General features: G+C 47.9%; 1 protein-coding gene across 2 annotated transcripts in view; it reads right to left on the reverse strand.

Annotated features, from left to right (window-relative positions):
- LOC144792790 (von Willebrand factor A domain-containing protein 5A-like) overlaps positions 1-25,539 on the reverse strand; it is a 305,281-nt gene that overhangs the window by 194,055 nt on the left and 85,687 nt on the right. For both annotated transcript variants that reach the window (XM_078667987.1, XM_078667986.1), the window contains exon 10: positions 13,369-13,448. In XM_078667987.1, the coding sequence (XP_078524113.1) occupies positions 13,369-13,448 (80 nt within the window). The remainder of the gene's footprint in view (positions 1-13,368; positions 13,449-25,539) is intronic.

Genomic DNA, 25,539 nt, shown 5'->3' on the forward strand with positions numbered 1-25,539 from the left:
TCCAAAGAACTGCACATCCATTTAACCCACCTAACATACACCAACCAACATCATTAGACTGCCTGGCTGTGAAGCCCACAGACATCAAAGTTCTATCTGTTCAGCTGAGTCAGCAAATCTTCTGCCCATTTACATTATAAGTAATAATGCTCTAAACAAGCATATGATTATGTTACTATCCAAACATCAATTGTCTAACAACTGATTTCACTTCTATTTGTTTTCAAATTGCTCTCAAAATAGCTCAAAAAGTAGGATATGATCGAGCAAAGGCATAAACATGTAAAAATAGGATTATGGAATCCCACACAAATTACTTATGATAAGCAAGCATTAGTTCAAGCAAACATGGTGGGTGAAGATTACAGATATCACAAACAGAAATGGTAACGTAAGTCACGGACAACGTAAACATTTGCATCACCATCCCACCTCTTGAAAACGAATCCTTCACTAAAATGTAAAAAAATAAAGCATTCTTATGCAAAACCCCTCAAAATTTCTCTCAATCGCAAATACCCACATAAAAGTGAAAACGTAATTGTGTTGAAAGCACAACTGCTAATCAGTTGATCAAAAAACAAACACTGAAAAACTAAATACCTGCCGTAAAATTAAGAGAAACATATACAGGTGGGAATAAAGCATGTTTTGGTGCAAATGAAACACGAGTTCAACTGAGAAGGGCTTAAATGTAGAGGATGAATGGAGCTTTGATCACAAAAGTATGTATTTTCCACAACAAAAATAGTGACATCATCTTCAACATTGTAATTAACATTCTTAAGCAGCATCTTGATGGAAATTGATTGAAAACACTGATGTAAAAAATGTTGTAAACCTGTAAATCCATGTTAAAAACATTCGAAAATAAACAGCATTTATTTCATTATCAACCATATAACTCCAGCATCCAGACGATATTGTTCATCCCAGGATAGCCCCTGTAATGTTGTCCATGAAACGGACCAGCCCACCAGACACACATTGTAAGGGGGGGGTGGCGGCTGATGACACCGAGAGCGTGCTGATAATGGGCTGGCCCAGCGTCTGCTCGGCCAGCGCGTGTGTGGTTAAATAAATAGCCCAGGGCTCTGGTTGTGGTTTCACTTAGCTGCTGGCCACTAATGAACACACGTGTGCCCGTGTCTCTCTGGCAGCCCTGCCATTCACGACACTACATTGGCGATGAGGTGGTCTCGCCACCCCGCCGATCATCGCTGCTGCTCCAGTGCCTGCTACCAGCACGTCCTACATGAGAGCACCCCAGCCATGCCTCCCATTCAGGCTACCTTGTCTCCAGTGCATCGGTCGCTGCGCACGCAGCACCCGCGGCCTTCAAGACCGGAGTCTGCTGCAGCGTCTGTGCCCTGCATCGCACCCCTGGTGCCAGCCAGTTCCACCTGCCTCGGTGCAGCGCCTGGCCGTATGAGACCCACTGCTGCCTCCGCTACGCTGCTAGCCGGCCACGCATGCGTGCCCTCGCTCGAGGTCCAGCTGCATTCCGGCCCTCCAAACCTGTCTGAGCCACGCCGGTGAGTGCGATCACGCGCGAACAGCCCTCGAGCCCCCCCAAAGAAGTGCGATGCACGCCCTGCTTAACCTCATTTGGCCCTCCCGCTCCAACCACGGCCCCAGGAATTGGTGTGTGCTGCTGACGCTGTGTGGCACGGAGGTGCACCTTAAACAGGCCCTCTACGCCGTTGAGATCACTGCCAGGCCCTGTCCCGCACCTGCAAGCCACAGCAACGCACATTCTTGGACATGCCCGGTGGCCTCGCCTGGCGCTGAACAGCAGATTACACCGCCAATTAGCTGCTTTGCTGCGCCCTGCTGCATTTGGGCCTACTCGTGGGGTCTACTGGTAACTGTCCTGCATACACCGGCGGCCCAGCCTAATCACGCATGCTAGCACACCGCCATGGCTACGGTGCCCCCGATGGAGCCCTTCGCTATCACCGGGCCCCCGCCATCCCAGACAGCTCGCTGGAGAGAGTGGGTGGAGCGCTTGGAGAACTTTCTAGAGGCTGCGGAAATAGAGGCTCCACGGAGGCGGTCCAAACTGCTCCATCTTGGTGGGGCAGACATCCACAAAATCTCGAAGCAGATCAGAGAAGGCGGCCTGCCCAGAAACGCTACGCCATTACCGCATACTTGGCGGCCTTCACCAGCCACGATTACAAACTGTTCCTGCTCCGCCAACCTCGCCAACTCCCAGAGGAGCCAGTAGATGTGTTCTACGCCAGGTTCAAGGAGCTAGCAAGCACGTGCATCCTCCCAGATGAAGACAGCGAGGTTCGCGCCCAATTCATTCAAGGCTGCGCATCCTCAAAGCTACGGGAGCGAGTCCTGCAAGAATAAAATACACCAATGAGGGACATCCTAACGCTCGGCCGCTCCAAAGAACTGTCGAAGGCCAGAGCTGCACATATGGATCCCAAACCTGCCATCTCCGTCAAGACGGAACCAGTGTGTGCCATTTGGACCGATTCCACTGAGCTGCGTCCCAGAACAATCCGGCAAGCAACCTCCAAAACCGCACAATCGTCCCGCAGCCGCCCGTGTGGGTGGTGCGGGTGTACTACCCCTCATGATGGAGCATGCCCGGCACAAGGCAAAACTTGCAGTACCTGTGGAAAAGTGAACCACTTCTCAAAGGTGTGTTCAGTGCTGAGAAGGAAGCAGAATGGCCCGCCCCGGAGGGTGCGGACGACAGAATCATCCCCCGACATCCCAGCCAGCAGAGACATGGATGACGACAAAGCAGATGCAGCTACCATCCATGTAGTCAGGATGCTGAACACTCTTTCAGCTGCCCAGCCTGCGGCACCCATGTGCACCGTCAATGTGCAAGATAAAGCGGTTGCAGCCCTCATCGACACAGGGGCCACCATTAACCTCATGGCAGCCAGCGTGTACAGAACCCTGCCGAATACTCAGACGCTTCGCCCCACCAGAGTGCAAGTTTGCGCCTACTGCACTAGGCGCCCGCTCCGACTGTGTGGAGTATTCCAGTTAGACCTCTCCAACGACGCAGCCCGCCAACGGGCCAAGGTGTATGTCTCACAAGAAGGCTCAGGATTCCTGCTAGGGTGCAGGACCGCGCAAGACCTCAGCCTGATCCACTTTGCTCTCACAGTCCGGGCCAACGACCTTGACCACATGCTACAAGGGTTTGCAAACCTTATTGAGGGATCGGATGCCTGAAAGGCCCTGCTGTTCGCCTTCATATCGACAGGTCAGTCGCCCCAGTTGCCCTTCGCCACCGAAGGAAAGCCTTCAATCTTCGGCCCAAGGATGAAGCATAACTCCGCCTCCTGGAGCACGCAGGAATCATCGAGAAAGTGAGCGGCCCCACCCCATGGGTGTCGCCCATCGTCGTCGCAAAGAAACCCAAGCAACCCGATGCTGTCCGCATCTGTGTGGACATGAGAATCTCCAACCTCGCCATCAAACGTGAGCGCCACCTGACCCCGACGGTGGACGACATTATCGGAGAGCTGTCCGGCTCAAAATGGTTCTCAAAGATGGACCTTCGGTCAGGATACCACCAAGTTCCACTCCACCCGGATTCACGTCCCATCACAACATTCTTCACACACGCAGGGCTCTGGCGCTACACTCAACTCACTTTCAGAATATCGAGCGCCGCAGAGGTATTCGAAAACATCATCAAGAACGTTCTTCAAGGGCTAGATGGCGTCCTAAACGTCAGTGACAACATTCTTGTACATGTGCCCACACTAGAAGAGCACGTCCGACTCCTCCATGCCGTGTTCTCTTGGCTCCAGGACAACGGCCTCACCCTCCACCATGAGAAGTGTGAGTTCTTGAGCAGGGACATCAGCTTATTTGGATATCGCTTCTCGGACCAAGGGATAGGCCCAGACCCGGACAAGGTCAAGGATATCCAGGACGCGCCCGCACCAACATCAGTGACCGGAGTACGCAGCTTCCTGGGTATGGTCACGTACTGCGGGCGTTTCATTAAAAACCTATCGGATCTGACTTGCCCATGCGTGACCTCACCAAGTCCACCAGCCACTAGGTGTGGGAAGCGCAGCAAGAGGAGGCATTTCAGAAGACCAAGGCCGCCATCTCGGCCAACACGACCCTGGCTTACTTTGACCCCTGGCAGTGGATGCCAGCCCAACGGGCCTAGGGGCCGTTCTAGCTCAACAGCAAGCCGTGAGTAGAACCCTCGCACCCACGGAGCAACGGTACTCGCAAATCAAAAAGGAAGCCATCGCGATCCTGTGGGGGTGCCACCACTTCCATATCTAGCTATATGGGCACCCGTTCGTGATAATAACTGATCACAAGCCCCTTATCCCGCTGTTCCAAGGATCCTTATCACGTTCTTCCCCTGTGGATAGAAAAGTGGGTACTACAAATCCAAGAATTCCAGTTCACGGTGGAATATAGACCAGGCACCCACAACCCAGCCGATTTTCTATCGCGGCATTCCCGCCCAGTCACAGAGCCAGAAGAGGCGGAAGCCACAGCCACAGAAGAGTACGTCAGGATGATCATCAGAGGTCCAGAACCCTCCCCATTTCCCTGGACGAAGTGGTACAGGCCACGCAGGACGACTTCTCCAGATCGCCATCCAGGCGCTTTCCTCTGGAGATTGGAAGCCCCTCCATAGTCCGGCGCCCTTTCGCACCACAGAAGCACAAACCACATTGAAAGCCCTATACCAAGTGCGCAACGAACTGTCAGTCTCCACCGAAGGTTGCCTCCTGAGCGGGCCTCGCCTTGTCATACCTGAACGCCTGACTCATCAAGCGGCTCTCCTAGCGAACGGTGCACATCAAGGGATAGTGAAATCAAAGAATCGCCTTTGGAGTAAGGTCTGGTTCCCCGGGTTGGACCGACAAATTAAATCCATTGTCGAACAGTGTCCTGTGTGTCTGGTGATCAGCCTCCCAAACCACCTCACGCCAGTGATCACCGAGGATGGCCCCACCTCCCCGTGGGAAAGGGCCAGCGCAGATTTTGGCAGCCTCCCAGGCGGAAAGTACATACTGGTAGTCGTGGATGACTTCTCACGATACCTGGAAGTGGAAATTCTGACCTCCACAGCAGCGGTGGACATCATACCCAAACTGGAAAAGGTGATAGCCACCCACGGCCTCATCGGGGAACTTCGCACAGACAATGGTTCACCCTTTACAAATGCTGAACTCTCCGAATTCCTGTTGTCCCACCGGATAATGCACGGCTGAGTGACCCCCAGATGGCCCCAAGCGAACGGAGAGGTGGAACGACTGATGTGGACGCTAAACAAGACAATCCAAATAGCCATCGCCGAATTGGCGTTATATCAATTCCTCCGGGAGAATCGTCTCACACCGCACTGCACCACCGGCATCCCTCCGAGCCGCCTCTATTTCGGCAGAGCCGTGTCGGATACCATCCCACACCACCCAGCATGGGCAACATCTCCGACCCCTCCAAATCAGTCAATGGACCGGCGAACAAAGACCAACCAAGACGCGTCCATGAGGAGGAGGGCAGAGGATAGCCCTATCGTAGTCAGCGACCAGGTGTTAGTGCGGGACCGCCACCCTGGCGGAAAGTTCCGGATGCCATTTGAGTTAGATCCATGGACAGTGATCGGAATCAAAGGCACTATGGTCACAGCCTCCCGAGGAGCAGAAAGAGTGACCAGGAACGTATCGTTCTTCAAGAAGCTTTCCCTGCCCGACTTCGAAGAATTCCCAGCACCCAGTGAGGCCAACCCCGAGGAACCAGTTGGCCCGTCGGAGTCCGGAAGAGACAGCAGTCATTACCTGGCCCGAACGGAGAAGACGGCCAAACCACCCAGAGTCTGGTAAGACTGCCGGGCCAGGAAGCGCAAGACAGCAGGGAGAGACCCGAGGCGGATGGCTTGGTGGACATGTCCCTGACCCCTCCAACTAGGGACAGTCAGAGGTGGTACAACTTATGACCCCATCCACGGCTGTCCCAGAGGGACCAAGACTTTGTTGCCCGCTGCGGATAGCTGTGACCTGGCGAGTGAAGGACTCTGGTGAACCAAGTAAGACTGTTCCACAAATGTTTTAATTGTCAGATACTGATGATTGTTATTTCAAAGTTTTGGAACATGTACCCTGTTAGTAATGTTTTGCTCTTTTGTGTAAAGGAGGAATGTAATGTTGTCCATGAAACAGACCAGCCCACCAGACACACATCGTAAGTGGGGGCGGCGGCTAATGACCCCGAGAGCGTGCTGATAATGGGCTGGCCCAGCGTCTGCTCGGCCAGCACATGTGTGGTTAAATAAATAGCCCAGGCTCTGGGCGTGGTTTCAGTTAGTTCCTGGCCACTAATGAACACACGTGTGCCCGTGTCTCTCTCTGGCAGCCCTGCCATTCACGACACTACAGCCCCTACCAGTACTTAATGTGGTAGTCCTACTCCACGTAAGGGTCAGGCATACAGGCGAATGAAAACAAACTCACATATTTAATGTCACAGCATTATGTGTTCATGATTTATTTAGATCTGAAAGTTATACATTGCAACGGGACCACATCTGTTCCATACATACTGCAGACACTGCGTTGAAGCAACACAACCCTGCCTCCAGGGACAGCTTCTCCGCTAAGGAAGAGAAGAGTCGCCCCACTGCTTCAAAGCAGTGCAAAGAAAAAAAGAAAATAATAACGGAGCGTTATTATCATTTTATTTTGGAGGAGGATAGGCTGCTGCTGCACTTAAAGTGCGCAACCCTGTTTGGACCAGCCGTTTCGGGCCGGCCAAACAGTCATGCGCACTTTGCATGCTCTCCACCCAGGCTGCATTAAAGCCTGCGTGGAGAACATGCTAAGGCTTCCACTCCCTCTTTGAGCGCTGAACCACTGCGCCCAGACATATAACGCTATCAACAGTGTCTTGATTTGTTAAGGGAGTCTGGAAGCCTGGGTGCTTCCTGTTCCTGCTTTGAGGGGGAAACTGCCATTACAACGCGGCCGCTTCCACACATAACCATAATCACGCATGAATTACAACGCATACGTGGTTACCACGAATAGCATTTACCACGCATACCTTTACTACGAGATGCGTAGTAAAGGCATGTGTGATAAAGTTAAAAAAAAGGGGGGAGACCCCCCCCCAAAAAAAGTGTGGGTTTAAAAAAGGGGGCTTGGGGGGTCTCCTCCCCCAAAAATAAAAATAAAACGCACCTGTTTCCGTCGTTTACAGTTTAAGAAGAAAAAAGATATGAAGGCATTCGGCATCATTAGAGGAAACGGAAAGACACTTCCGCTTCCTCTTAAAGACGTAAAACGATAATCGGAAGTGCTTGGAGTGGAGAGGTAAGGGGGAATGAGGGGGTGATGTTGCGCACGGGTACATTTTAAGGGTACATTTTCAGGGTTAATTTGTAGGGATCGGAAATATCCTTTAACATGAAAATGCCATTAACATGCATAGTTTAACAACCAAAATCGTAAAAGTATGCGTGTTAAAGGCATTTTCGTGGTATAGGATATGTGTGGTGATGGCATTCGCGTCGTAACGCATGCGTGGTAAAGGCATGCGATGCAATGGAATGTGTTGTAATGTCATACAACCGCTTCGAAGAGGTGGCAGCTCGCAGCAGCGACCAGCAGGTAAGTTTTAATTTTTATTTATGACCTAATGTATTTTGTGTTAACCTTCTAACTCATATTCATTGTTTTTTTACTCCTAATATAAAGAGTCCTTGTTTGCATTCCACTAACTATTAGTCCATATAATGTACCATCTTAGCTCCCGGAACCTATTTTCCAGTAGATTTTGCGTTGTTCAAACAGGCAGATTGATTATGCATAAGTGAGTCCGGAAGTTCTATGGTCCTTTAAAATAAATCAAACTGAAAAAACAAGTGAAAAAACAAAGTTTATCACATGAAATATTTACACAACACACAAACTCTGGTGATATTGTAAAAGCAATGTCAATATGATAATGCGCAGGCCTGTACACGCCTGAGCATAATCAGCTGCAGAGGCCGTGCTTACCAGATATGTCAGAATTTCCAGCTAACAACCTGAATACCAGAAAAGCACCAGTCTTAGACACATCGTAATAGAGTCGTAGTGGATTTACAGTCTTGCACAGAAAATACTTGCAGAGCCACCCGTCATGGAAATGCAACTATCTGGAACTCACATTCAGGCAAGATGCACGGACAAAGGGGAGAGTAAACATAACAAAGCCTTTCATAATCCCAATTCCAGTTACTAATGCATATAATATACAAGCCTCAACATCTACTGGGCATGGGAGGCACTACTGCATTTCATAATACCCTCAAAATGTTTCACTGGCTTGTGGTATGCCACTCCCATCCCAACACAGGCCTGCCACAGGGAACAGGCGTTATGCATGAACCCATATTTATTTATTTAAAGAGTTTTATATAGCGCTGGCTAGACCCGAAGGTATCAGTGCGCTTTACATGAGAATCAACAATGTAACACTGCAAAGGAAGAACTTTTGAGGGAGGAACTGGGGTTTGTGCCTACCTCAAAGATAATGCAGAGTCTGTTAAGGCCAGGACATCGGCTGCAGGTAGGCCTCATGAAGCAAAACATTGCCATCAAACCTCCCTAGCCAGGACACCAATGGATGATTCCTACCAGACTCACTGTCAGACTATTGTGACAGGCAATTGGCACAATGCTACCATCCAGTCAAGAAACACCTGATGAATTTAAAAATACATCCAGATGACAACCAAATCCACGGTAGGATAGAGAATGACCCTAACAACTGACTTCCATACCTCCGATCACATATTCACTTTTTTTTAATTTATTTTTTTAGGTGTTTTATATAGCATGAACTAGACCCATAAGGTATCAGAGCGCTTTACAGGAGCACCAGTTGCGTTACAGATGGACACATTCATTTTTGTTAGGCACAGGGAGATTGTTATGGGTGACATCGCCAGTTCTTGGCCTTCCCAGAGCTGTTCTTCTTGCAAGATGATGCCATTGGAGTTGGTGCCTAAAGACACAAACTGCCAGTTGAAATCACCTCCCATCACTTTAAAAGACCCCACTGGTAAAATTGCCATGTGAGCACAATCAACTCCTCAATGGGCGATTCCTGCCCCCTCCCCATGGGTCTAGAATGAATATTATGGATGTGGACATCTATTTTATGTAAGGTGGATGCAAAGGATATCCTCAGAGGCTATATCTACCTGGTTTGCCAAGCACCCAAGATGGGCACCTACCCAGGTGATTAAGCCTCCTGAGGATCTGCCCCTTCCTTTCCCTCTTAACAATTGCATCTTTACTAAAGGAGGCAAACCCAGCTTTTCGGATTCTCATAGTAAGCCAGGTTTCTTGAAATAGACATATATCATAGTTCTCTATGAATTGGCTCCATTCCATACATTTGAGCTTCGAAGCAAACCCAGCGACACCCCATGTGTGTTCCCTCACTAAACATTTTGTTTGGTCCTATTTTCCATAAATTTGTTTCACAACCCCTCTAGATGACTCTCCTGGATTCACACTGGCCTCACAGGGACCCTGTCATCCATATCTTCCAACCAGATGGTCGCTGCTCGATCTAAAAGAGCCCTGAGCTTCCACCACATTATTCGTGACCACCACAGTGCCCCTCACTTGGTCTTCACAGGGATACAGGCTAGTTGTTTGTATGGATACCTGCATAGGTGTATTGGATTGCTCTACGTGTATACTGGGTGATGCACCTTGTGGGGGCTCATGGACTGGATCTGTATACAGCTGGGGAGTAACTACTGTTAGATCCCTAACCTCGGTGTTGATAACTTCTATAATTGATCTTATGTCTCTTCCCTCAGGGCCGGTAGTAAAACGAGCAATAATTTCATAGCAGAGACGGAGATGGACGGGGTGATCACAAGGTTTCTGTGGGGAGGGGGAGACCGCGCATTGCCCTCGCCCGCTTGAGGATCCCGCCCTTTGACGGAGGCATGGGTATGACCGATCTCCACCTATACTACCTAGCCACCGGGCTCCTGGTCATTCACAACTGGTTCACCGGGGGCTGGTCTGACCCAGCTTATAAAACGGAGCTCAAGGTTATGGACTTCCCCCAAATACAGGCATACTTATACGTAAACACTATACCTATAGGGATACAATACCTATAGCGATATCGCCGATAACCAGAGCGGTCCTGGTGGCCTGGCGCATGGCCCAGCAACACACACGATGGGACAAACGACTGAGCCAACACACGCCTCTCTGGCAAGGCTTGTGGCTAAGGGAGGTGGCGACCCTCAAAGGATTCAGACAATGGGATCAAATAGAGATATCACTACTAAATAACTCCTTGTGTGACTCCGCTCGGAGGGATGGCTGGGTCCCCTAGAGGAAGAGGTTTGGCGCAACGCCCTTATGGCTTGCAAAACCATCACGACCTCGCTCAAACTACACCTCATTCAACTATACTATCTGTACGCGGCCTACCTCACCCCAGCATGCCTACATAAGGCAGGGTTACGTCCCTCCCCAAATTGTAAGCACTGCGGCCAAGAACAAGCAGATTTTTATCACATGATTTGGACATGCCCAAACCTTGCCCCATACTGGTTAACAATAGAGTCAGAACACACACAGGTCTTGGGTTAATGGACGGCCTAGACGGCTCCAGATCGGATAAATTATTCCTTGGGACAGCAGTTGCAGTGGCCAAACGAGATATTGCAGCTACTTGGGTGCAGGTTAAACCCCCAAGCATCGCAAAATGGCACCGGGGAGTGGATTGGTGCGCCACAAAGGAAGAACCCCTATTGGAGACTTGTGGGTACCCATCCAAGTACAACAGGGTCTGGTGCAAATGGCTAAATCAACTGGAATAAATGTACCAAAGCGCACTTCTGTACACATATGTAATGCTTTTATGTCTCGGTGGCTCGCTCAACCAGTAATCTGTTTGTGTTCAAAATTTACTTCTGCGGTGTAGACTTGTACCATTGACAAATGTCTTATGCTGTTAATGTGTTTGTTCTTAAAATCAATAAAATTGAGTATCAAAAAAAATGCTGCCATCCAACTGAGTAGATCTCTAACAATTAAACCAGTCCACAGACCATAAATATCACCAACCATCTCAAGTCATGCAAGCAACCAACAAAATCAGGTTTGACAGCAGTCCAAATGAGCATTCTTTCAAGAGTACCCATTCAACCACCAGTTTAGCAATCCAACCCACTACCACATGATCATCATGATGTCCATCAAACCATAAAATTGCCCTAACATTCAAGACTCCTACCATCCAATGACTGGCCACATGTGAATTAACTCTGGAGTACCAGTTTACCAGTATAAAAGGGAGGATGAAACCAGTGACCAGATCAGCATCTGACCCACTCCCCTGTCCTGTTCTTAAACAAATAGCAAACATAAAAACTGAATAATAGACTTTCTGGCATATCAGCCATTCCCTGCCACAAATGGAGATTCTGTATTTACAGATTTTGTAAACACAGATTCTAATATGTATGCAATATTGCTGTGAAAAAGGCGTGGAAAGGTATAATTCAAGAACTATCCAGATACAATAATGGAAATTGCATGATGAATTTCTGCATATCAAACGTGTTTCATAGATACTTTCAGCCGTGTGCTAGACATTTCACATTTGACCAGACTCTAGGCACAATTGTCCAATGTCTGCATTTCATACATGGAAGTCAGCTATAAAGATTAGAGGAAGATTTTTTTACTGAACAGCAGCATTTATGTGCTAAGTTGTCATTCTACATGTTTTGAGATTGATCTAGTACCCTGTGGTGTTTTCATCATATGTGCTGAGGGAGTTCAGTTGCACTGAGGCTCCTGGAAGCCTGCAGTGTCCTTGCACAGCAATACAAAGGAATTCTTCACAAGAACCGGTGGGAGCACATACTTCACTGTAACTCAAAAAAGAACCAACCTAAAGCCTTAGCACAGAGACATCTTTTCTTGGCATTTATCCTGTAATAATGGAAGGATGAAAATATTGTATAAGCCATCAGTGAACGTTAAATTGCGTCGCAGAGGATGGGATGCTGCAGACTCCTAACAGAGACAAACCATTATATAAGGGAGAACCATGGAATGTCACATATTGGAGTAGTAATCACAATGAGAAGGTCCCAGGGGTATATTAAAGACCCTTCCTGTTGAATCCCCTGAACAGAAATGACACCAACATAAGTCAACAGTGAGTCTACACACACAGACAGAGTACCCAAATATACTAGGGAAAAGTTTAACAAAAACGAGTTCCCATCAGTCCACCATCGAGACCGCCCTTCATCATCTGGGATCTCTTTTGACACATATAACTATTGCTGTTGAAGGTGAAAAAACCTGCACTGGCTGTTAACAAACCATGTACCAGGAAAAGCTCCTCCCCAAGATTGAGCTTAGAGGGACGACCGGTGTACCGACGGAGAGTGCCGTGCATCCACTACCTGAGCTCGCGCCAGGTGAGGTGGGGCTTCTCCTTCTCATCGAGTGGGATGAGAAGATGATTGTACAGTAACCCACACTATCCAGGTGATATGGTTTATTTTTTGATCTTTTTGATCTTATTCAGCAGTAGCACTAATGGTCCTGAGGAAGCAGCAGGAGATCTCGAGACTCTATTAGACTGCAGAAACATGTCGACCGTACATCTCTATTAAGTGGTTATTTGTTATGCCACTAATCTGCACTGTTTTTATTGATTTAGGAGTGTGACGGTGGTTATTAAAATTGTTGTCCCTGATCACGACCTAATTTTAGAACCCTTTTTCTTATTCTTTTCACAACACACTTTATTCTATGCACTGCTTTTCAGTACTCCACTAGACACGCCATTTCTCACATCTACATAATTGCTGTGGTTTTTCCTGGTACATGGTTTGTTAACAGCCAGTGCAGGTTTTTTCACCTTCAACAGCAATAGTTATATGTGTCAAAAGAGATCCCAGATGATGAAGGGCGGTCTCGATGGTGGACTGATGGGAACTCGTTTTTGTTAAACTTTTCCCTAGTATATTTGGGTACTCTGTCTGTGTGTGTAGACTCACTGTTGACTTATGTTGGTGTCACATATTGGAGTAGAACACGGAATCTGGCATGATGAGGAATCTAAAACGTATTCTGCCTTGCAAAAGGAAACAGTTCATGGCAAGACATACATGGAATGGTATTTCTGAGATACAGTAATAGTAGTAAATGTTTGACTAGACAAGGAAAAATGATATATGGGATACGGGGCAGATCAGGAGAAGAGATGAATGAATACACAGTTTAATGGGGAGAGGGGTATTGAATCATGAGTTAGGGAAGGAAGAAAGACAATGCTGGGAAAGTGAGAAAAAGATCAGAATTTTCTTACCGGTGTTTAGAGCTGTTGGCTTGGACCTCTGCAATCACTGCTTTAGTGTTCCCAACCTCTCCATCTGTGAAAACAAAGAGCTGCGAAGGGAAAATAATCATAAGAGAGAGTAACACGAGGTCATAATGAAGGCATCTGTAACAAAACAGTTTGATAGTATGGTGGAAAGGGCATATAAAGCTATTTTCATCGGTTTCTAAACCCCTTTTCTGGACATGCCAACATTACAAAAGAAAATTGTTGTAAATGTAAAGATAGATTTGCATTAATTTATTTTTACAGTTTTTAATCCATGTCCTCGGTACTAGAAGGCATTTTATTACAATTTAAACTGGATAAAACATGCAACCAAAAAGACTAAATGTTAACATGTCTTACATAGCAATATACCAATACCAGTAATGTTTTCATATCTATAAAATATCTGAATACATTCTAAATGTATCAATATAATTTTCTAGAGCAGTGTTAGACATATAGTTTGTTGACGAGGACAGCTGAGGCACTTCTGGTGTAGCGCTACCCCTGCAATAGCAAGTTATGTGTCTGTAGCAGGAATTGTACAGTCAAAGCATCCATAATGTTACACACATAACCATAAAAAATTCTGACCAAGAATAGTTCATTTTTCAACACATGGTACTAAAGCCTTAAAATGCTTTTAATTTATGTAACATACTGAACTTTATGTCAAATAAGGAATATGCTACTTACCAGTATGCATCTGTTCTTGGCATGTAGGGCTGCTGACATTCATATCTATGCATAGATCGCCGCCTAGTGTTGGGTCCGGATGATTGCACATTGTTGTCCTGGAAGAGTCTTCGAAGTATCATGAGATAGGTGGCTCCTCCCTTGGACTACAGTGCGCATGGGCATCCACTCCATGCTCAGATTGTTTTTCGCCATTGTGGCAGAGATGGAGTGTGATACAGTAAGTGATGACCATGCATGAGAGTAAGTACGTGAAGAGTGAATGCTACAGCTGTGACAGGCACCGGGGAGGAGGGCGGGCGATATGAATGTCAGCAGCCCTACATGCCAAGAACAGATGCATACTGGTAAGTAGCATATTCCGTTCGAGGCATGTGGGCTGCTGAATTCATATCTATGCATAGAATACATAGCAGTACCCTCCCTAGCGGCGGTTGCCCGTGCCAGCTGCAGCAGTCTGAAAAAGTGTTTTGAGAACAGCCTGACCTACAGCAGCTTGCTGTTTTGAGTGTACATCCACGCAGTAGTGTTTGGTGAATGTGTGTATGGTGGTCCATGTGGCTGCTCTACATATGTCCTCTAGAGGTATGTTACCTAGGAAAGCCATGGATGCCCCCAATTTGCGTGTGGAATGCGCTTTGAGGGGGAACTGTTAGCGTGCGTTTAGCCTTTTGATAACAGATTTGGATGCATTTAACAATCCATCTGGCTATGCCTGATTTTGAAATTGGGTTGCCCTTGTGCTGTGGAGAGAAGGCAACAAACAGCTGTTTAGTCTTCCTGAAGTCTTTGGTCCTGTCAATGTAATACAAGAGAGCCCTCTTGACATCTAGTGTGTGCAGCTCTCTGTCTGCCACGAAGTCAGGATTTTGGAAGAAAACAGGCAGTTCAATAGTTTGGTTGATGTGGAACTGTGATACTACCTTGGGCATGAATTTGGGGTTGGTGCGCAGCACAACCCTACTAGCATGTATCTGTATGAAGGGCTCCTGAATAGTGAGCGCTTGCAGCTCGCTAACCCGTCTGAGCGACGTAATAGCCACCAAAAAAAACACTTTCCATGTGCGAAACTGTATCTCACAAGAGTGAAGAGGCTCAAATGGCGGGCCCATGAGCCTGGTGAGGACTATGTTGAGGTTCCACACAGGCGAAGGCGGGTGTCTTGGAGGGATGACCCTTTTGAGGCCTTCCATAAAGGCTTTAATGGCTGGCACCCTGAAAAGGGACAGGCGCTGTCTATTTTGAAGGTAGGCCGCCATGGCCGCTAAATGTATCCTGATGGAACTGTACGCCAAATTACGTTTGTACAGGTGCAGCAAGTAAGCTATGATGTTTTGGGTGGAAGCATCCAGCGGAGATATGTTATTATTGGAATAATAGATAATAAAACGCTTCCATTTGGCTGCGTAGCAGGCACGTGTGGTAGGACGCCTAGCCTCCTTTATGATGTCCATGCAGGCAGGGGGCAGGCTTAGGTAACCGAACTCTATGACTTCAGGAGCCATATCGCAAGGCTCAATTGTTGCGGATCTGGGTGCTGAATGTCGCCACGGCTCTGAGTGAGGAGACTGGGCGTGAGTCTGAGGCGTTCGTGGGGCACCACGGAAAGCTCTAGGAACGTGGTGTACCACGCCTGCCTCGCCCACGTTGGAGCAACCAGGATCAGTGCCATGGAGTGTTGCCTCAGTTTGCGTGCCACTAGCGGTATGAGTGGAGCTGGAGGAAAAGCATACGCAAATCTGTTCGACCAGTCCATCCATATCGCATTGCCCTGAGACTGCAGGTGTGGGAACCTGGCGGCGAAGGCGTGGCATTTTGCGTTTTCGTGTGTGGCGAAGAGGTCTATTTGTGGATGACCCCACCGCTGGAAGTATGGTTGGAGCACTGATGGGTGTAATTCCCACTCGTGCATTTGATGACTGTGTCTGCTGAGCAGGTCCGCCATCTGGTTTTCCCTGCCCGGGAGGTGTTCCGCCATGAGGAAGATGTTCCTCTGAATGGCCCACTTCCACATGCACTGTGCTAGGTGGGACAGTTGTGGAGAGTGTGTCCCCCCTGTTTCTGAATGTAATACATTGCAGTCATGTTGTCCGTCCGGATCAGCACAACTTTGTTGCAGAGATGCAACCTGAATGCCTTCATCGCTAGAAAGATTGCCATCAGTTCCAGTAGGTTGATGTGCAACCTCTGCTGCTGCGGTGTCCATAGGCCCTGCACTGTGTAATGGAGGACATGCGCTCCCCAACCCTGGAGAGATGCGTCCGCTGTCAGCACCAGCTGTGGCACAGGCTCCTGGAACGGTCGTCCCTTGCAAAGGTTGTGTGGGTTCCACCAATGCAGAGAGCTGAATGCACGACCGGTCACCAACACTAGGTCTTTGAGATGTCCTTGAGCCTGGTTCCACTGGCGCGCCAAGCATTCCTGAAGCGGACGCATGTGCAGCCTCGCGTGAGGGACTAGAAAGATGCATGAGGCCATCATGCCGATGAGCTGCATAAACACATGTGCTGGGAGTGAATGTTGCGGCCTGAATCTTTGAATCAGAGTTTGCATACAGGCGACTCTCGCTAAGCTGGGGTGCGCTGTGGCAGTCAGCGTGTTGATCTCTGCGCCTAGGTACTGACGTACGTGTGCAGGCTGCAGATGAGACTTTGGGTAATTCAGAGAAAACCCTAGACTGTGGAGAAGGTGTATTGTACGGGACATGTGGTCGGCACACTGCTGGGCCGACTGCGCCTGGACAAGCCAGTCGTCTAGGTACGGATAGACGTGGACGTTTTGCCTCCGAAGATGCGCGGCCACTGTCGCCAAACACTTCGTGAACACTCTGGGGGCAGTAGTGACCCCGAAAGGCAAGACCTTGAACTGGTAATGCTGGTTGTGGATGGTGAACCTTAGATACTTCCTGTGACTCTTGTGAATAGGAATGTGGAAGTATGCATCCTTTAGATCTAAGGTTGCCATGAAATCTCCTTGCCTGAGCAACGGGAGAACTTGCTGTAATGTGAGCATGTGAAAATGTTCTGAGGGTATATACTGGTTTAGGGGCCTGAGGTCCAAGATGGGTCTGAGGGATCCGTCTTTTTTTGGTATGAGAAAGTACAGAGAGTACACCCCTGTTCCCTGCTGTTCCACAGGCACGAGTTCTATGTCCCCTTTTTGTAGCATGGAGACGACCTCCAGCTGCAATAAGTGCATGTGCTCTGCGGACATAGGACGGTGCCTTGGGGGTATGTTGGGTGGAGTGGAGGTGAGCTCCAGACAATAGCCGTGTTGTATAATTTGTCTCACCCACCTGTCTGTAGTTATGCTTTCCCAGACTGGCAGGAACTGCTGGAGCCTTCCCTCGACCGGGGTGGTATGGTCGGGGGGCAGTGACAAGACGTCACTGCTTGGTAGTGGCACAGGATCTGGCATTATTGTTTCCACGACCTCTGCCCTTTGCGCTGTTTCCACGGTATCTACCTCTATTGCTCTTGGCATAGGTGGATTGTGAGCCCCCTTTGTTGTATTGGGCCTGTTGTGACGCCTGCCCCCTTGAGGCTCCCCTGTTACCGGAGCAACGAAAGGAGCTGCCCCTGAACTGCTGAGACTGCAGAGCCCCCATGGATTTGGCAGTGTCAGTGTCCTTTTTAATCTTCTCAAGTGTGGTGTCTACTTCTGGACTGAAAATGAAGTCAGGGTTAACAGGCTGATTGAGCAGGTTAGTCTGGATTTCTGCCTTAAACCCAGAGATGCGCAGCCAGGCATGTCTCCGGAGCATTACGCTAGTGTTAATAGCCCTAGCTGCTGTGTCGGCCGCATCCAACGCGCACTTAATGGACGCGTTGGAGATTAACTTTCCCTCTTGTATAAGCATTTCTGCTCCCTCCTTATATGTATCTGGAAGGTGTTGGAGGAGTTGTTCTAAAGTGTCATAATGTGCCCTGTCGTATCGTGCCAGCAGGGCTTGTGTATTGGAGATCCTCCAAATATTGGCCGCTTGAGCAGCCACACGTTTTCCAGAGGCTTCAAATATCTTTGATTCCTTGTCCGGAGGGGGAGCATCACCCGTTGTCTGGGAGTTTGACCTCTTGCGAGCATTAGCCACCACTAAGGAGTCCAGTGGGAGTTGGCCCTTGATGTACGTGGGATCCACGGGCGCAGGCCGATACTTGCGCTCAATTCTCGGGTTGACCACCCGTGCCTTGGTGGGCTCCTTAAAAATGTCACTGGCATGCTTGAGCACACCTTTGAGCATAGGCAAAGTTTTAACTGAACGTTCAGATGTGGAGAATGTATCAAAAAGGAAGTCCTCCTCCACCAGGTCAGCGTGCATATCTACGTCGTGGTTATGCGCCGCCCGTTCAATGAGTGCGTTAAACGCAGCAGTGTCCTCAGCAGGGGAAGTCTTGACCGCATATGACTGAGTGTCAGGGGTGGTGTGAGGGTCATCAGGGTCAACAGTGTCAGCCCATGGCTGGGACTCATCCTGATCCTGGTCCACAGGGTAGTTGAACTGTTCCTCATTGTCACCCTCATCGACGTCTTCAGTGGCTGCAGTGGTTGAATAGGGATACCCCTGCCTATGAGAGGGTATAGGCTTCAAAGAGAACAGGAGAGGTGGTGGAGTCCCTCTTCTTCTTGAGCGGAATTTTGTATGCCTCCATAGGTGTTTCAGGCCTGATTTTCTGCTTGTAGATGGTGAGCCTGCCTGAATCAGAGTCGATGAAGAACTTAGATTGTTCGTCGTAGCTTGGAGGCTGAAAATGAACATCGGTCCGAGGGTGTGCAGTTGTGGCTGCGGGCGCCGACTTGGAAGAGGCAGCAGCCGAAGGAAGGGGCACAGCCTTAGGCCGAACTTGATTGGAGTAGAAGACATCGGCGACTGACCAATGAGCGTCGAAGACTTTGCCTTGGATCCGACAGACTCCGAGTGGTCCCCTTGCTTGTGCAACTTCGTCGACTCGAGGCGCGGCATCGGAGCGGGGATGCTGGCACCGGTGTCGGAGGTGTGTCCCTTCGGGGCGGTTGGAGTTTTCGACTCGAAGGATTTGAGCAGGTGCGTCTTTTGTGCCTTCGGCTCGACGGCCTTCTTGGCCTTGAGCGCCTTCGAATGGTCGCCATCTTTGGACGTGGGCTTTGACGTGGACTCCGACGTGAGAGTGACATGTTTAACGGCAGACATAGTCTTTGCCGCTCCGACCTTGGGGTCGACACCCCCTTTCGGCTCTGAGGGGTGGAGCACCTTCAGTGACTTGGACGGCCCCGAAGTCATCGATCCGATGGCTGTCTCCGACAGTTTCGGTTTCGGCCCACTGGGCTTCGGTTTCGTTTTTTCCACTAACGGCGGTCCATGGACCAATGGCTCGATGGAACTGTCCTTAGTCCGGCCTTGAAGCGGGACTATAGAACGGGGTCGTAGATCTTGGCTAAGGCCTTCCGGCGATGCCTCGACCTGAGCCGTGGAAGAGTCTGAATGAGGCCCCGCTACTGCGGTTGGGCCGTGTTCCTCGCTGGAGTCGTCCTCGACGGCCCCGAGGGGTAGTGCGTCGTCTCCTACCTCGATGGAGTCTTCATCTTGGACGTCGATCTGTTCGTCGTCCACGTAGTAGCTGGAGTCATGTTCTGACGCGGGGTCCGAAAGGTCCGCGTCGTCTCCCTGCACATCTGCGCTGTCGTCACCCCCGAAGATGTTCTCGGGTTCCGGCGCTGATTCACGTGCCGATTGTCGGGCAGCGGGTCGAAAGCGGAGAGTCTTCTTCGACCTGAACTTCGAACAGGCCATACAACTGGCCTCATCGTGGTCCGGCGAGAGACACTTGTTGCACACCGGGTGCACGTCGATGTGTGGATATTTGGAGTTACAGACGGGGCATCGCTTGAACGGGCTCCGTTCCATCTTCAATCTGCGACGGGCCTATGGCGTCGAAGACCAGAAGTCTTCCGAAGTCGAGAAAAAAGTACGGAAAGCTGAGAGCGCCGAGCGAAAAGACAATACCGAGGCCCCTAAGGCCTTTTGGCCTCGAAAAAAGAGTAACTATAACAGATTCCGAACAAGAGTTAAGAAGTACATCCGAACCCAATGGCGGAAAAAAACAATCTGAGCATGGAGTGGATGCCCATGCGCACTGTAGTCCAAGGGAGGAGCCACCTATCTCGTGATACTTCGAAGACTCTTCCAGGACAACAATGTGCAATCATCCGGACCCAACACTAGGCGGCGATCTATGCATAGATATGAAATCAGCAGCCCACATGCCTCGAACACAAGAGGGAAGACTTTTGTGAAAATAAGACTTTAAAATAAGGTATGCCTTTCCAGCCGCAGCATGAGAGAATTTGACAAAAGTCACTGAGTGCTTAAGTCAATACTACAAAAAGCAAGCATTAGCCTCAGGGAACTGTCAGTTAACATGGTCTCTAGCTAGATGCTGAAGGTTATGAAGGTTTCAAAAGTCTGACTTCTAGAGATCATCTTTTGCACAACAGCAGGTAGCAGCTGCCAATTTCTGTGATTTGCAATGTACAAATAATTTTGTCCTCACAGTGGCCATATTTGGGCTAGGCCCTGTGTAGTAATGTTATCCACGCTGGTTGCCATTTTTAAACTGTCAACCCACTACCACTCTACTGCTTTCATCCTGGTGTGTTCATATTCTTTCCTCTCTCTATCTCTATCAGCTGGGAGGAGTGGCAGGTGAGCTAGTTTGTGAAAGTGCTGACCAGGTTGCTCGATCTCAGTTCAAGTCCTTTTAAGGCAAATACCTCAAGTCTTTTTTTGTTTTTAGTTTTATATAGCGCAAACAAGACCCGAAGGTATCAGAGAGTTTTATATGAGCTTTACAGATGGATTCATTTTCTTAGGTACAGTGAGATTTTTTCCCCCAGAATCACAGGCTGTTGAGCGTCCCTGCTGAGACTCGAACCTGGTTCCCCAGCTTGGAGGTCGACTGCTCTAGCCATTAGGACAAATTCTCTCCCCTTCTTCATTTGGTGTGGGTTTCTTCACGTATCCTAAGGCTCCAGCAGCCTTAAAATGTTTTCATATGCCAGGAGCAGGGGCACATTGTAGGACCCCTCCCAGATCCTCCGACATCAGATTTATGATCACACCTTAGCAGACATGTTGCCTGATGACATGAGAAGTGTGATCCCAACCTAGCAGAGATGTTGCCTGATGACATCAAAATGATGATCCCGACCTAACAGAGATGTTGCCTTTATCCTGTGGTCAGTGGGATACATGAAACTAAAAAAGGCAGTGGGGACAAACCCTAGAGAGCACGTGCCTCATGGAATCCAGTGAAAGGAGCCCGGTTAGCACCTATGACCTGTAGCTTAACTGAAGCTGGAGAGGAACTAGTGCTGGAGGTTATGTGTGGAGTCTGGGACGGATAGTGAGACCTGGACAGAATGTTATATAATTCTCTAGTGGGTGAAGAGCACCCTATACCTGCTGGGCACCAAAATGTGCTCTGAGAGCCCCATATTGTGATGGTCTCCGCTTCCAGGCATGGAGCGTCTGGTGCACACAAACTGAGGCAAATGTGATCTTAACTAGTGACCCAGTGTTGAAAAGCACAGCACATAAGCCCCTTTGGTGGATAAGCTGATTCGATACCTTCAACCTGCCAGCAGAATATACCTGGTGTCGCAGCATGTGGAAGAATCTGTGCCAGAATGACAGGAAAGCAAGCAAGGGTTACTTTTGCCACATATTGGAGCAAGTACCTAGGGGCAGCACAGGGGTCTTATGGTCCCCATGGATGACGGTGAACTAACAACCGGTGGGAGAGCCTGGCTGTACTTAATCAATATGCGGTGTTCAGATTTGAGTGAGAAGACAAGTACACAGAAGCTGTGAAAGCTATAGAAAGCAAATTGGAGGGCGTGTTGGGCTAGGTTCGCAGTGCTGATCAGGAGCAAGAGCCGTCTACACTTAGGATACAGGCCCAGGAATTGTTTTCATTATAATTTACAGTACCATGAGGATGGACAAGTGTGAACTACTTGTTAGCCTGCTGGGGTGGAGGCACCTCAAGGTACTAGGGGTCCCGCATACATCCCGGCTTTAGAGAATGCGATGCCCCAAAAAGATCCACTGGACAGATTAAGTAGCGTCACTTGAGAAGTAATACCCAGCACGCACATTTTGACATGTTATAGAAGCTACACGGGTGGTGTTAGGAGACTCTAATTTCATTGTTTTATTATCTGTGAGAAGACCCTAAAGCTTGTAGAATGAACCTAAAATGTCTAATTACCACCGTAACCATTTGATGTCACTATGATGGGCAATCCAACAATGGCGTACAGCAAACACCTAGGATCCTGGTTCATCTAGACTTGCATTAATTAAAAACCCTATTTTAAGATGGCACCAAACTAAATTGAAGTCACTGTGTCATGACCTTGGTCCATTTCCATCATAACCCTTCAAACTTGTTGGCTGAAACTATTTGTTGCTATTTTTGTGTTCCTATGGTTGTTATTCCAATGCCATATGCAACAAAAACAGAGAACTACAGACACTGGTGGTTGGGCTTCTGATCGAGCTGTGTGGAAGACAAACCACCTCAGACTCATTGGTGGAGCTTAGTGAACAGCATTTAAGGTTGCCAGCAACAGTAGCAAATGTTGCTTGAGATTGCTTCCACCGGCGTTGTGGAAGTGATTTCAAGTGGTGCCTAACAAAACAAAAATTGAATGCATCGGTCTCTAACGTAACTGGTGCTCATGTAAAGCGCTCTGATACCTTCGGGTCGAGTTTGTGCTATATAAAACTTCGAGAAAAAAAAGAAGGTATAACAAGCAAAGGCAAAGACCACAAGTCTGGGATTGGCAGCCAGCCTTCTGGCAATTCTTGTTTGGTCATAACTTTTGCCAAACTTTGTTTGCGTATATGCCACACCCTTCTCAATGTAAACCCCAAAAATATTTTGCTACTGGAAAAAGATTTTTTGGTCTAAAAAACCCCCCCACATATTACTATAGTAATCCCTACCATTGAAGGGCACTACTTGGTGTATGTACGTATTCCTTGCGAAAGGGCGGCATGCCGTCACTCATAGTGAAGTCAGCCAATTGCTGAACTAGGCTGACACACTTCCCCTAATGCAAACTGGAGTGGGTGGAATAAATATGTGAATGACACCAACCACAAGCTAATGGATGAAGACTAGCCCCTATAAGTAACTATGCTATACACATAATGTTGATAAAGTCAAAATGTCTAGGCTCCTAACAAAGACCTGGCATTGGCTTCAAGGAGAGGGAAGGAGAGGGAGAGTAAAAACATAGGCAAGAAAGAAAGAAGGATAGAAAAAAGGAAAGAGAGAAGTAAAGATAGAAAGAAATCAGACAAGAAAGAAGGAAAGAAGGAAAGAAGGAAAGGAACAGGAAAAAGAGAAAGCAGACAAAAAAAGAAGGCAAGAGAAAAAGAAGGAATAAGAGGAAAAAGGGAAAAAAGGGAAAATAAAAAGGAAAGAATTAGGGAAGTAAAGAAGGAAATAAATAACGAGACGGAAAGAAGGAAGGAAGAAAAAAGGAAAGAAGAAAGGAGGAGAGAAGGAAAAATGGAATGAAAGAAGGCAGTATTGAAAGTCGAAAGAAAGTGAGAGAAGGAAAGAACAAGAGAAGGAAAGAAAAAATAAAATAGAGGGAAAGAAAAAAGACTGGCATGCCTAAATTAGGCTGCCAGTGCGACTATTTCCAACATCGTCACGAACGACTAATAGTCTTTGCATCCACATAGTCAATTCAACATCTGATTCACAGCATCAGGATTATGGAATTTTACAATTGTACACTGAACATAAGATAGTGGAAAATCCCATCCCTAACTATAAATTTTCTAACAGAGGATAATCCATCAGTATAGTAGATTCTCCACAATCGTTAACTTAAGTTTAGGGATGGATTAGTGGGGAAGTGCCCTGTAAAATGGGATAAACAGCATTCTGTAAAGTGAAGATGAGAAGGTATTTATTCAAGACATAACAACTGCAGATGGTGCCCCCTCTCCAGCCAGCAAACAACTGCCCAGAAAGAGAACTCCACTAAGTCACAATAGATAAGAACAATAGAACATAGGATATACAATATTCTGGCTTTATAGATACAGGTGACGTTATCACAGGATACAACACAGCCATAAACTTCCAAGGTATTCAAAAATCTCAGTACTTATTCTACATTACTAGAACTGCCTCCTGACATGAGTGAGTAAGAGAAAGGGACACAATATAGCTATGTTTCATAAGGGGTAGAGATGCTATCTTTTCACAAAGAACATATTTTAATGAGAAAAGAAATATACACTTTGTAATGCCAATTTCTAGAACATGTATTCAACCATCAGGTGCCACATATACATGCAAAGTTTAAGTGCTCCTGCAAAGCAAGAACTGTGTGAACAAACCTAGGATAGTATAATTCAGGTGTTTCCTGTGTCCATGTGAGCACAGGAGTCCATCCAGCTGCTGAGCACTGGTAGATACTGTAGGGTGAAACCTCCTCTGGCAGCTACTGAGAACCTTATTTTTAATCACTGCCACCCGCCATCACAGTTATTAAGGAAATTTTTTAAACATAATAAATGCATTTAAACATGTAGGAGAGTCAGATTACATGATCTGTTGCACTATGGGATGCTGGCTCCCCCTTCTCCTTTCAGCATGGACAAAAGCAAAGTCAGCTGTGGCATTTGAAGACTGGGCAAGCACACATTTCTGTAAGAGGTCAGAAACAGGGCATATCAATTAAGAACCATATGAGAAATGGAAACCTAAGTATAAATAATCAAAGTCTTTAAGAGTTTCAGTTAAGATTCTGGAAGAAAAACTAAGCTGACTACAACCAGCCTCCCTACCAGCTGGGGTCAAATGAGGGCACCAGGGAGAGGCAGGCAGACAGCCAAAAGCACTCTGTGGGCAAGAGTCAATGTGATTTAGATTCTGAGCAAACATGACTGTTGCTTCTCCAACTAGCTGAAAATACAAGCATTGACAGAACCAAAATGTTTCACCTATGCGAGAGCTATTGGTTTTGCCAATGTCTTTTAGCCTTGATGTACAACAGCATAACTAAAAGGAAAGTTAGAAAACAGTGCTATGACACAGCCAGCAGCTTTCGCTCCACATCATAGCGTTTTCTGGGGTGATGGGACAGGCAATAAGGTAAAGGGGTAGGAGTAGGGCAAGCAGGAGAGGTGGGTGGACAAGGGGCAGCAACATAGAGAGGATGTGGGTGGGGGGGAAAAAGAAATAGTACTGCAGACAGACACTAATACAGAGGACGTAATCTGTGCTTGGGACACACTTCACAGAAAGAAGAGGAAGTGGTGCCAGACACATGCTGGCCAATTAGCAGGCAGCAAAGAAGAGTGACAATGAAGTCAACAAATGATAAGTAATGGGCAGGCTCCAAGCCCATTACTGTAAACAATGCCAATTGTAAGGAGAGTGCAGGCACTGT

Source organism: Lissotriton helveticus, chromosome 11 (genome assembly GCF_964261635.1).
Source record: "Lissotriton helveticus chromosome 11, aLisHel1.1, whole genome shotgun sequence".
Taxonomy (NCBI): domain Eukaryota; kingdom Metazoa; phylum Chordata; class Amphibia; order Caudata; family Salamandridae; genus Lissotriton; species Lissotriton helveticus.